The sequence below is a fragment of the Schistocerca cancellata genome, chromosome 7 (genome assembly GCF_023864275.1).
Source record: "Schistocerca cancellata isolate TAMUIC-IGC-003103 chromosome 7, iqSchCanc2.1, whole genome shotgun sequence".
NCBI lineage: Eukaryota > Metazoa > Arthropoda > Insecta > Orthoptera > Acrididae > Schistocerca > Schistocerca cancellata.
Window position 1 is genome coordinate 371,682,147 of NC_064632.1, and position 12,783 is coordinate 371,694,929.

Below are 12,783 nucleotides of genomic sequence, written 5' to 3' on the forward strand. Positions count from 1 at the left end.
TACATGCCTACATGCGATGTGGAACCATCAGCGTAACTAACAATGTATGCAATCTTCCTTATGTGCACATACTTCCCCCTACAACATTTGATGGTTCTCACATTATCTCAAACTGTACTTTTCCTGTTTAGGTCTTTGCGTTTCTTTGTGTGTATGCATATGGATAGTCGTGTAGCCTGATTCTTCGGCCTACTTATGTAAAATAATTTGAAGGTTATAGAAAACCATGGAAATTGAGAAAGAGGGAAAGATAGATTGGTGCTCAATAGAGAAGTAAGAAAGGAAAAAGTAGAAATGGTTGCTAAGGTCGAAGAAGTGAAAGAAGATAGCCCCGAGGACAGGAAACCCTTCCCACTCCCTTTCTCAAGATCCCTACTTGAGTGAGAACCTGGAGGAGGTATCTGCAGAACGGACATTCACACCTTCACCTTTGAAGTCCCCAAAGAAAGAATCTTAACAACCCCTGTGGAATGGCAGATGTTGAAGAATCAGTCACACTTGTCTACAGGGGTTGTCTGAAAGGCGTGGTGTGTGCGTAGTGTTAGTCATGTCTGTACCTACACTTCCCACCCCTTTCAAAATTGATATAAACCCTCCCATCTACATCACATGTCATGAAAGTTATAAATGTTCTATAAAAATAGAAAATTATAGACTAGATATTTATTTCATTAGTCACCTCATATTATATTAGTCTTAAATATAATATTCTGTTCTGTTCATTCCGTCTTAAAGTCACTCTGTTGACATAGTATCATCGTATTATACCTTCTACCAGAATATTATTCTGTTCGTTCCATTTTATGTTTAGAGATCACTGTTTATTGATGATTCTCTTAAATAAGTCTCAATCTTGTAGTCATATTCGGTCACTTAAATACCAACATGATAGGATAGTTTAAGAGGTTATGAATAGATTACAGAATAGTTTAAGATTTGAAGGGAATTTGGTGTAGGAAAACTAATCTGGAAGTAACACCGAAAACACCTCAGGAACCTATGGTCGTCACTCCGCCCAATAACACAGAATGTTAACATCCATGGAGAACAGATGTGACTCCACCCGGATCCCATGGAGCTGACCTCACTTGCAAGTACATATCAGTACTTCTCGTTAAATTTTGTGTGAAAGTCTACTCACAACAAAACAATTAACATTTTGCTAATAAAGACAACATTAAGTAAAGTTATTCTATTTTCTACTCTATCCTGGACAAGTTTGAATTCTTTCCATAACTCATCGACATTTTTCTTAGTGTCATTGAGCTCATAAGAGAGAGTTGTGGACAGGTTGTCAGAGGTTACCCTCACAGCAACTTTTCTGTCATCATTTTCTCTTCCTGTTCCTCCAGACCACTTACATTTAGGGTGTCTGAAGTTCCCAGTTTTTCCTTAAAATTTCTCTCTACATCATCAACTCAAGTGTTGACATCTGCAATTTGCGAATGGATGATAGAGATCAGCTTCTCCTGTCTTTCTACTCTACCTTTTAAGGTATGTAGCCTTTGTTTCACTGCATCAAACGTAACATTACATACATTCTGAAATGACCCAAATTTTTCATTAAACTCTGATTCTACGTTGTTACACTTATCTTCAATGTCAAATTCTAATTTCTCAGTTAAATCTTGAAATTGCACATCCTTTCTCTGGTTAAATTCAGTACATAGTTGATTAACGTGAGTATTTTAAGGACTGGTTTGTTCACTCTGTAAATATAACTTCAGAGTCTCGACTTTATTATTCAGAGTGTCAAATTCAGTCTTTAGCAAACTTATATTTGTTGCTTGATTGTTTAAGATTTCACTTTGGCTACTTAAAACGTCACTCTCAGCATCTAATTTGATGTTCAATTGTGTATTTACTGAATCTAACTTAAAGACTTTGAGCACTTAAAGTTTCATTCAATTCCATTCTTAAAGAAACACTCAGTTCCTGTCCTAACGAAGCATTTTGAGCATTTAGTTTTTGTCTTAAAGAAGCTGAATCTGCTCTCTATTCATCTAATCTAGAATTTAATTGTATACTCTGAGCTTTGATTAAATTTATTACTTCAGACAAGTCTGGCATTTCCTTATTCACCATCATGGCCATGGCTGGTTCTGGAGTTTCTCCAACTTTCTGAATATTATCCATTTCTCTATTATTTTTCGACCTACATAATCATCTGACCAAAATACAATGTTGTATGCAATAACTACACCAACAGTTTATCGTCCCGCAGTTCTTTCAACTTTACCAAACATTTATTGGTTTTCGCTCACCCGTTGTAGAGGTCTAGGCTGCGTCGGTGAGCAGGTGTAGAATCGGCACTGGTCAACAGCACGGGTGCAGGCAGTGTCGAACATTCGTTGCAGCATTGGTGTCAGTGAGAAGAAGCGAAGTCAGCAACGGTGAACAGCAGTTGCAGTCGGCGACGGTGGCTGGTTATCGCATTGGCGTTGTTGGCAGGATTCTGCGTCGGTGTCGGCTGGATGGACATATGTGTGAGGACTGCTTACTTCCCCACACCAAATCTTCTTAGTCAAACTATTCTCTGTGTCTTCCTTTGTTCAGTGCTTATTAACTTTTTCACCCGTTTTTCCTTTTAGGCAGAATCCAATTCTGCATAACAGTTTCTTTATCTTGTTATCCTCGGTTGCAATGGCAACTCAATATCTTGTTATCTCGATTTCTGTTGTAAAATTCCCACTTCCTTTGGGTCCTGTCACTTGGGTTGTCATGTTCTAACATTTCCCTGATGACCAGAGACTGTGTGGTACTGGGGTGCAAGACTCACTCGTCTATTGCAGGTGGTTTATGTATTGTGTGCAGCTGATCTTCTTCTCAGAACAGATGGCTATGTCGATCTTCACAATGCTTCTTCTCTGAAGATTTTGTGCTGGCTTGGGAAATGATAATGAACTACTTCTCTACTTTTGAAATGATTTCTTACTCTCAGAATACTTTCATATCAACTTCGGTGTATTTTCTTTTTCACAATAAAACAACTACACATGTTTCACATGTGCTTTCAAGTCGCACAATTCAACCCCATCTGGAAAACCTTAGTACTTAACATATGTCATTACAGTCTCATTTGGTTTTAATAACCCTTGTCAAAACAGTTCTTGCTCCTAGCAAGTCAAACAACAGAGTATAAGAGTCTCTAGATAAAACATATTTCGTTCTGCCAAAGAGAAGCCCTTGATTACTCCTTGTACTGGACATATGGCTTCCAAGGCATGCGCGGCCACCACTTGTCAGTACCGATAGACCGCCACAACTTTAGTCTTCTCGTAACACACACCCGTCCTGCACACACATAAACTGTGGCAGAGTAGACACATTTCCATTCTCACACACGCATCCTTAAAACATCGTGTATTCGAAACAGTGAAATATGAGTGTCTCTAGAATTTACCCCAAAATTCTCGAGCCACTACAATCCGATCACAACAGAAGCATGTCCAGTACTAATCCAGTCTGTGGTACTAACAATATTCCAAAGATTTTACAGATTTTCTTGACAAATTAATGTCCACCAACTTATATCATTATTTTATAAATGAATCCAGAAGTAAACATAATAAATAGTTTCAGATTTCGCAATTAATAATAGTTATTTTAAATGTGTCAAATATTCATAATTTCAAATGTTTCTAAACGAAAAGTAATATTAACTGTACATTCAAAGCTAGCATTTATCAATTTTAGCAATGAAAATAAAGTAATTTCTTTTTATACATTTTAGACTGAAATATAATACATTGTGTATAAAATCATATGCAATTCCTCTAGAAAAACAGTTGAAATAATATTAACCTGTTTAAAAATTCGATATTATCTTTGGTATCACCTGCTTCTGTTGAAGAAAGGTAATGCTAGAAGAGGGTGTCCTTTTACACCCTATAATTTGTAATGGTAGATGTAGATGTAGTGGTTGATTAAAACTGAAGAAACCGCAAAAAGGTGGGAATTTAAGGAGATGGGACCTGGATAAACTGACTAAACCAGAGGTTGTACAGAGTTTCAGGGAGAGCGTAAGGGAACAAATGGCAGGAATGGGGGAAAGAAATACAGTAGAAGAAGAATGGGTAGCTTTGAGGGATGAAGTAGTGAAGGCAGCAGAGGATCAAGTAGGTAAAAAGACGAGGGCTAGTAGAAATCCTTGGGTAACAGAAGAAATATTGAATTTAATTGATGAAAGGAGAAAATATAAAAATGCAGTAAATGAAGGAGGCAAAAAGGAATACAAACGTCTCAAAAATGAGATCGACAGGAATTGCAAAGTGGCTAAGCAGGGGTGGCTAGAGGATAAATGTAAGGATGTAGAGGCTTATCTCACTAGGGGTAAGATAGATACTGCCTACAGGAAAATTAAACAGACCTTTGGAGAAAAGAGAACCACTTGTATGAATATCAAGAGCTCAGATGGAAACCCAGTTCTAAGCAAAGAAGGGAAAGCAGAAAGGTGGAAGGAGTATATAGAGGGTCTATACAAGGGCGATGTACTTGAGGACAATATTATGGAAATGGAAGAGGATGTAGATGAAGTAGACAACATTCCATTAGAACTACTGACGGCCTTGGGAGAGCCAGTCCTGACAAAACTCTACCATCTGGTGAGCAAGATGTATGAGACAGGCGAAATACCCTCAGACTTCAAGAAGAATATAATAATCCCAATCCCAAAGAAAGCAGGTGTTGACAGATGTGAAAGTTACCGAACTATCAGTTTAATAAGTCACGGCTGCAAAATACTAACGCAAATTCTTTACAGACAAATGGAAAAACTAGTAGAAGCCGACCTTGGGGAAGATCAGTTTGGATTACTTAGAAATACTGGAACACGTGAGGCAATACTGACCCTACGACTTATCTTAGAAGCTAGATTAAGGAAAGGCAAACCTACGTTTCTAGCATGTGTAGACTTAGAGAAAGCTTTTGACAATGTTGACTGGAATACTCTCATTCAAATTCTGAAGGTGGCAGGGGTAAAATACAGGGAGCGAAAGGCTATTTACAATTTGTATAGAAATCAAATGGCAGTTATAAGAGTTGAGGGGCATGAAAGGGAAGCAGTGGTTGGGAAGGGAGTGAGACAGGGTTGTAGCCTCTCCCCGATGTTATTCAATCTGTATATTGAGCAAGCAGTGAGGGAAACAAAAGAAGAATTTGGAGTAGGTATTAAAATCCATGGAGAAGAAATAAAAACTTTGAGGTTCGCCGATGACATTGTAATTCTGTCAGAGACAGCAAAGGACTTGGAAGAGCAGTTGAACGTAATGGATGGTGTCTTGAAGGGAGGATATAAGATGAACATCAACAAAAGCAAAATGAGGATAATGGAATGTAGTCGAATTAAGTCGGGTGATGTTGAGGGTATTAGATTAGGAAATGAGACACTTAAAGTAGTAAAGGAGTTTTGCTATTTGGGGAGCAAAATAACTGATGATGGTCGAAGTAGAGAGGATATAAAATGTAGACTGGCAATGGCAAGGAAAGCATTTCTGAAGAAGAGAAATTTGTTAACATCGAGTATTGATTTAAGTGTTAGGAAGTCGTTTCTGAAAGTATTTGTATGGAGTGTAGCCAAGTATGGAAGTGAAACATGGACTATAAATTGTTTAGACAAGAAGAGAATAGAAGCTTTCGAAATGTGGTGCTACAGAAGAATGCTGAAGATTAGATGGGTAGATCACATAACTAATGAGGAGGTGTTGAACAGGATTGGGAAGAAGAGAAGTTTGTGGCACAACTTGACCAGAAGAAGGGATCGGTTGGTAGGACATGTTCTGAGGCATCAAGGGATCACCAATTTAGTATTGGAGGGCAGTGGGGAGGGTAAAAATCGTAGAGGGAGACCAAGAGATGAATACACCAAGCATATTCAGAAGGATGTAGGTTGCAGTAGGTACTGGGAGATGAAGAAGCTTGCACTGGATAGAATAGCATGCAGAGCTGCATCAAACCAGTCTGAGGTCTGAAGACCATAACAACAACAACAATTTGTAATGTTCTCAATCACTTATTTAATGCATAATTAACTCAGTGTGTTTTCCCAGAAAGACTAAAATATTACATTGTTAGGCCTCCCTATAAAACAGTCGATTGCAGGAGAGCCTTTGTGAAGTTTGGAAGGTAGGAGACAAGGTACTAACGAAAGTAAAGCTGTGAGGACAGGGCATGAGTTGTGCTTGGGTAGCTCACATGGTAGAGCACTTGCCTGCAAAAGGCTAAGGTCCCTAGTTTGAGTATTGGTCCAGCACAGAGTTTTAATCTGCCATGAAGTTTCGGTCACAGGTTTTTTTTGTCTCATAGGATAGTGTCATAAAGGTACTGAAAATATAATTTGGCAAAAACTTGATGATAGACATTAGTTATCTTGGGAAAACCTAGTTACAGTGTTTCAAGAGAGGCAATATTAAGTGAATTATGTAGGAATGTACTACAGACCACCAGACCACCACATAATGCTCACATAGGCGCCACAAAGACAAGATTAGACTAAGAAGAGTGTACAGTGGTATTTAAGCAGTCCATACTCCATACATATACAGAATGGAAAGAAAGTGATACAAATGGGAGCATCTGCTGTCATGCGATTCACAGTAGTGTACAGGGCATATATGTAAGTATAGATGTAGATAACTCACAATGAAAATAGTTACTTTTGGTACATAATTCAGATTAGATGCAGTATATAAGACACTCAAGTTGTGAACAATTGATGGGTATCTGCACAGAATAAAATTTTAACAGAAATGAATAAAGTTAAAATAAATTCTCTAAAATTATTAGCAGAAGCTTTAAAAGTCATGGAATTTCAGTCAGGATAAGGAACAAGCAGGCTTTTGAAGACTTTTAGTACAATGGAACATTTTGTTAATGTGAATAAAAATGTGTAACTGAACAATGTGCACTAATTATAGTGTTCTAGGGATTCAAAGAAGAATCAAAGCATTGATACAAAATATATTAGTCTACTGAAGAATAGATGCATTGGTGATACAGTATTACAGCTTTCATTATATTTTTCAGAAATAGTTAAAATTAGTCACAACAAAATAAAAGTTTTATAGCAGCTTTTTAGTAATATAAATGTAAAAAAATGCTCTTAACAGAGCAGTAGAGCATAAGTTAAAAAAGAATTGTAATTAGTGTTCAACTTGAGTTCCTCTCAAGTTCTTGCCTTCTCAACAGCTTCAACTTAAAAATGGTCTCTGCCATAAGTTCAGAAAATCATTTATATTGTGACATCACTAAACAGAAGACTATACAGTCTGCATTTCTTCATTGGTTATTTTTCAATCCTTTCACTAGGTTTGATTGCAGCAACCATATCCTGGCACCTGTTGTCCAATTTCGGGACATGCTAACAACTGTATGCATGCGGCTACATCGTACCTTGGAGGAGACAGTTAACTTCTATTAAGAACCTAAATCATTAAAAATATTCAAAGATTGTGGGCTGGGAACTGAATTAATATCTACTCATTTCTACATAAAATTAACACTGATGGCTTGTACCCCTACCTTGATGTTGTTGTTGTGGTCTTCAGTCCTGAGACTGGTTTGATGCAGCTCTCCATGCTATTCTATCCTGTGGAAGCTTCTTCATCTCCTAGTACCTACTGCAGCCTACATCCTTCTGAATCTGCTTAGTGTATTCATCTCTTGGTTTCCTTATTTGTTAAAATTAAATAAACAAATATATAAATAAAATGTAAAACCATAGCCTTCTTTTTCCTGTGGTGGGAAGACTGTATCTTTCTTTGTTTTGTTTTACTTTGAATTGAGGTTTTTATTGAAAACAGGGAGAAGAAAGCCAGAGTGATGATAAGAAACCAAGAAGACCTCCACCACAAGGTCGACCCTTTCTTTTGAGGAGGGGAACTGCTGCAGGAACCACTGGATCTTTCAAGCGCCGTAGTTTAAAGCTGAGGCGCACCGGCAAAGAACCAAAAGAAATTGACTGTGACTGTAAGTTTGTAGCTTCTTCTTGTTTAGTATAGATGATTTATAAATACCCCATATAAAAATAAAAAGAAGTATGCTTACCACAATAATCCATAAAAAGAAAGAGAAAACTATTTCATAATTAGTAAATGTAGTAGGATTACCTTTAGCTGCTTTATTTCCAGTTCTGGTATGCACATTGGGAGGTACTGCAGGCCATGTCCCAAATATTTCATAAATATAAATGACCTCTCCTCAAGTTGTTTTGAGTAAATTTCGCTGTCAGTTCTGTGTGAGTGTGGCTTTGATGAACCTTATATTCTCAAGAATGAATTCCTTTAATAGCACAGTTTTTAGTCGTGATTCAGGAGCTACTATTGTGGGTGAGTTGGAACGTTGTTTATGTGGAAAACTGAACTCCCTGAATTGCAAAGTAGAGTCAAACCTCTGTAAGAAATTACCTATGTGCAAATGAGTTGTATTGCAATTGAGTCTGCAGCAACTTCTGTTTCACCCTTCACACCTCATTTGTATTGGGTGTGTCTGGACTTCAGGGCTTTGTCTGAGATGAAGATCTTTTTCTGGATGCATGTTGGATCCAAATGGAACCTGTTATAATTGTGTGAGCATTAGCTGAAATAAACTGATAGTGAAAAGCAATGTGCTCACTGATGTTTTCAACCAATAACATTGCAAATTTGAACAGTATTGTTGTCACAAGCAGCTCAAAAATCATAAATATTTTTGAAACAGGCATGCTCAAAAGAAAAAAATTGTAAACATACAACGACCATCAAGGACTCACTGAATGAAAATACCCATTATGAATTGAGTTTGTTAATGTAAATATTCCAGAAATAATATCCTTAATGAAGAAGGAGAACACATTCACTACACTGGTCTTGCCCTTCTTCTTTGCTATAAATACATTCCTAGACATCTGTGGCTTGTCACTAGTCAATGAATTTATCTTTATAAATACATTGTCAGAACAACTAGCCTGCCTGTCTCTTTTGCTAAGATGAGTGTTATCATTCTCCTCTCTCTCACCTGTATTGAATGGAACTTTCATGTCCTCTGAGTTCCTAAGAACTGTGCTGTCAATCCTGCTCTTATATTCAGGAGCCACAATTGTTCATACTTCCCAGATCACTGTTACCATGGAGAAGAAAAGATTCTGGCATTCATTTGAGTACTTAACCATGAGGCAATGGAGGGGAATTAAGTGACTGATAAGGTAGCAATGATCCTATTGCATACTGTTGCTTCATTGTGGAATGAAAAAGCTACATAAATCAAACAGTGGAAACTCCAGGTAGGAATATCAACAATGTAGGAAAAGACAGATTGCTACTTACTGCAAAGAAAACATGCCAATTTGCAGATAGGCACAATTAAAAGACAATTAATTGACATGTTCTCTTTATGGGAAGTAGCAATCTGTCTTTTCCTGCATTGTTGAAAAAGTTACTAATAAATACAATAACACAGACAGTTCTGAGCGGCAATAAGTGACAATATGTGAATTCTACAATAAAACTTTATATTATGTCCATCCAACTTCAATGAAGGATGTATAATTCTTGTAGATCTGCTTATTGCTCACACTCATTGCTTGATGATTCATTGTGAGGACCTGTTTATTTGTAATTCTCATGATATTCTGATTTTAGCAAAAGATATTTAAAACAGCTGTCAAGATTTTGAACATGGCTGCGCAACAGAAACTATGCATGCAGGGGCTTCAGTGCATTCGAAATGACAGCCAACCATTTGCAAAATACAGATTTATTAAACCTTGACCATGGTTTATATGGTATTAAAACCCTCATCTTCAGAAGATGTAGGGCATAAAATTACATTATCTATAGTCATAGTGGAAGTCACTCTGTCTGTCTAGTCATCCGTATAATCACCATGCAAATATTTACATTTTGAGTAAGTGGGTGACATGTATTAGAGAGAGTCAATGACTTCCAATTTGACTGTAGATAATGTGGTTTTATGTCCAATATCTTCTGTTGAAGATAGCTTTAAAACTATCAAAACCATGGTCAGTATTTAATAAACCTATATTTTGCAATGGTTTGGCTGTTATTTTGAATGCATTGAAGCTAAAACAGTTTAAAATGGAAACAGCCTGACAAAAAAAGTGAAGCACCCAGAAGACATGGTTGGACATCAGTTTAACTTTGAACATACACACATTGGTGGGTATGTATGTGATTAGGGTTACAAAGCTCTGTGATAGGTATAATGGCCACCATAGTGCATAAGTGTTGTTGATGTGTAGTGTTGCTACCAGGCTTCATAGAGTATACAAGGGGCATGAACAGCATCAGACATTGAGGGAACACTGTGCCACCTACTCATGTGAGACAGCATTGTCAGCACTGGACAGAGTTTGAATGGGGCCTAATTGTGGATCTCCATTTGGCTTGAAATATCTAGATTTGCAGGTTATTTAGATGTGAGAGTTTCTTGATGTTGAACTGTACGGGAATTTGACAGCAGGTGTACTCATTGTCAAGGTTCTACTATAAACACGCTGTAGCCCCTTCGCATCTGCATCTCCCATGCGAGAACAACTAATGCACTACCTGCAATGTTGTGTGTCATCCCACACCATGGATTGAGACTAGCAACAGCCAGACGAGGGAACTATTGTCCCATGCTTAGTCTGCTGTCAACAGCACAATACAAGCAGCTGCAGTTGGAATGGTGCTGTGACTGAAAAGCATTGACTGCTGATAAATGGCATTACATTGTGTTCAGTGGTGAACTGTGGTTCTGCACTAAGCAAGATGACTGTCATTGGTGACCTGTGGGATTTTCCCATTCTTCCAGTTTTTTGGAGAGGCAAAAAAATGTTACTCCTGACTCCATGTGGGACATCACCAGGTATGATTCAGGTCCTGACTGGTAGTGATTGGGAGAACTCTTGATGGCATAACAATACACCATGGACATCTTGGGAGCTAATATGTTAACAATTTTTCAGCAGGACAATGCTCATCCACATATAGCACAAGCCTGTATGGACTGTCTGCATGATTTTGAGATACTCCCATGGCTGGCAAGAACCCCATATCTGCCCACAAGAGAATACGTGTGAGACCGGCTCAGACGTCAACTTTGTCCCATTGCCAGTATCTGGGATATCAAGGACTACAGTCAAGATCCTTTTTTTATGTTTCCAAGCAGTCCATACTTTTAGAAAGGCAAAATGAGGAATATGGAGAATTGAGGAAAATGTTAAAACCCCAAAATATGAGCAAAAACATATGTAATTGGCATATATGATTAAAAATCGTAATCCTCTTCAATATATTGTATAAAATCTGTATAAGTGAAGAAAATTAAATGTACAGTGCAATGTTTTTACAATACTTTGCAGTAATGAATTTAATCAGTTCTTAAAAAATCACAGGTATATAACATGAAGTATAAACTGGTTAAAAAATTGAAATTTTTGTATGGGTACAAGGTAATTGAGCTATTTTCCGACATTCTATGACCACGAATTATACATCAAAATACATGTTTTTGAGAGATCTTTCCTCTGTTCATACCCAGAAAAAAGCAAACGTTGATGAACATTATGAATTAAACTGAAACCTGTGAAATACGGTGAAAGGCATCAGAATGTAACATGTTGGAGTGTGTTTTTTCCATCTATAGCCATTGACAGTACAGCATACTTTGGTGATGTGAAGGCAGTGGCCTCTAGTGTATTGCTTGCAAACTTTTCCTTGTTCATTGCACTCTATAGTTGAAGTGGAGCATTCGGCAGTATTGCCAACGTACACTATTTGCACTTTGAACTTGTCGCTCGCTGAAGCGTAAACAAGGCAGGTTTCATGAAAGCATGTATATACACACAAGTTTTTATCCACATGTCATACTTATTTATACCAGTGAATCTGAAATGTGATTTCAGTGTTTCTTTGTGCCAGCAATCTGTTACATTTATAACACTCTGTCTGCCATCACGATGTATAAAACACTATTGAGGACTGATACAAAGATGAGAAACTGTCTCTGAACATGTCCTGTTAATTGTGGTGCTGCACATAGCAAATGAAGTGGCCTAAATTGGCTGCAGTCAGTAGAGGCACAATACTGTCAACAGGCTCTGAGCAGAACTACTGTATTAATTAATGCACAACAGTGAAGTGCATATGATGTTTAACTATATAAATTAAACCTAAGTGGAAGCCATGGTCAGTCCATTTGCTATAACACCAATCACATCAGCTATTTTTGTAAAAGCTGCCAAGTAAGCTTGCTGTTTATCACTCTATATGCTAGAAGCCACTGCATTAGTGTGATGACACTATGCTATACAGCTATTGGCTGCAGATGGAAAACAAATATATGAGTTGTTGTAACTCAGCAGTTTTCACTGTATTTCACACTTTCATTTTATTTCGCAATGAAGGCTATAAATTTTTTAGGTGAATATAAAATAAAAGAACCCTCAAAACTCAGTGTTTTAATGTATAATTTGTGGCAATAGTGTGTTGGGAAATGGCCTAAATACCTTGTATATCATTAGCAAAAGTGATACTCTTTTCAATTACGTACCCTACAGTATTACAAATGGCAAAGCCCACTTTTTTCATAACAGGTCTATAATATGATGTAAACTTTTGAAATTTCTTTCTTGTTTGTTTATGGCTTGGAGATTTGGTTATGTCAGTTGACATTATGAGTGTTGGTAAAATTGCTGCCTAGGAGCAGGAGAATGAAATTCTCACACCAGCTTTGATTTATAGCTTCTGAGCCTCTTAATGCATTATAATCCAGTACTTTAGGAATTTTGAATGTTTCATAGGCTAA

General features: G+C 37.3%; 1 protein-coding gene across 1 annotated transcript in view; it reads left to right on the top strand.

Annotated features, from left to right (window-relative positions):
* Positions 1-12,783, top strand: part of LOC126092046 (protein unc-80 homolog) — a 1,190,994-nt gene that overhangs the window by 739,018 nt on the left and 439,193 nt on the right. Inside the window, exon 34 of the mRNA XM_049907452.1 lies at positions 7,800-7,965. Coding sequence (XP_049763409.1) covers positions 7,800-7,965 — 166 coding nt within the window. The remainder of the gene's footprint in view (positions 1-7,799; positions 7,966-12,783) is intronic.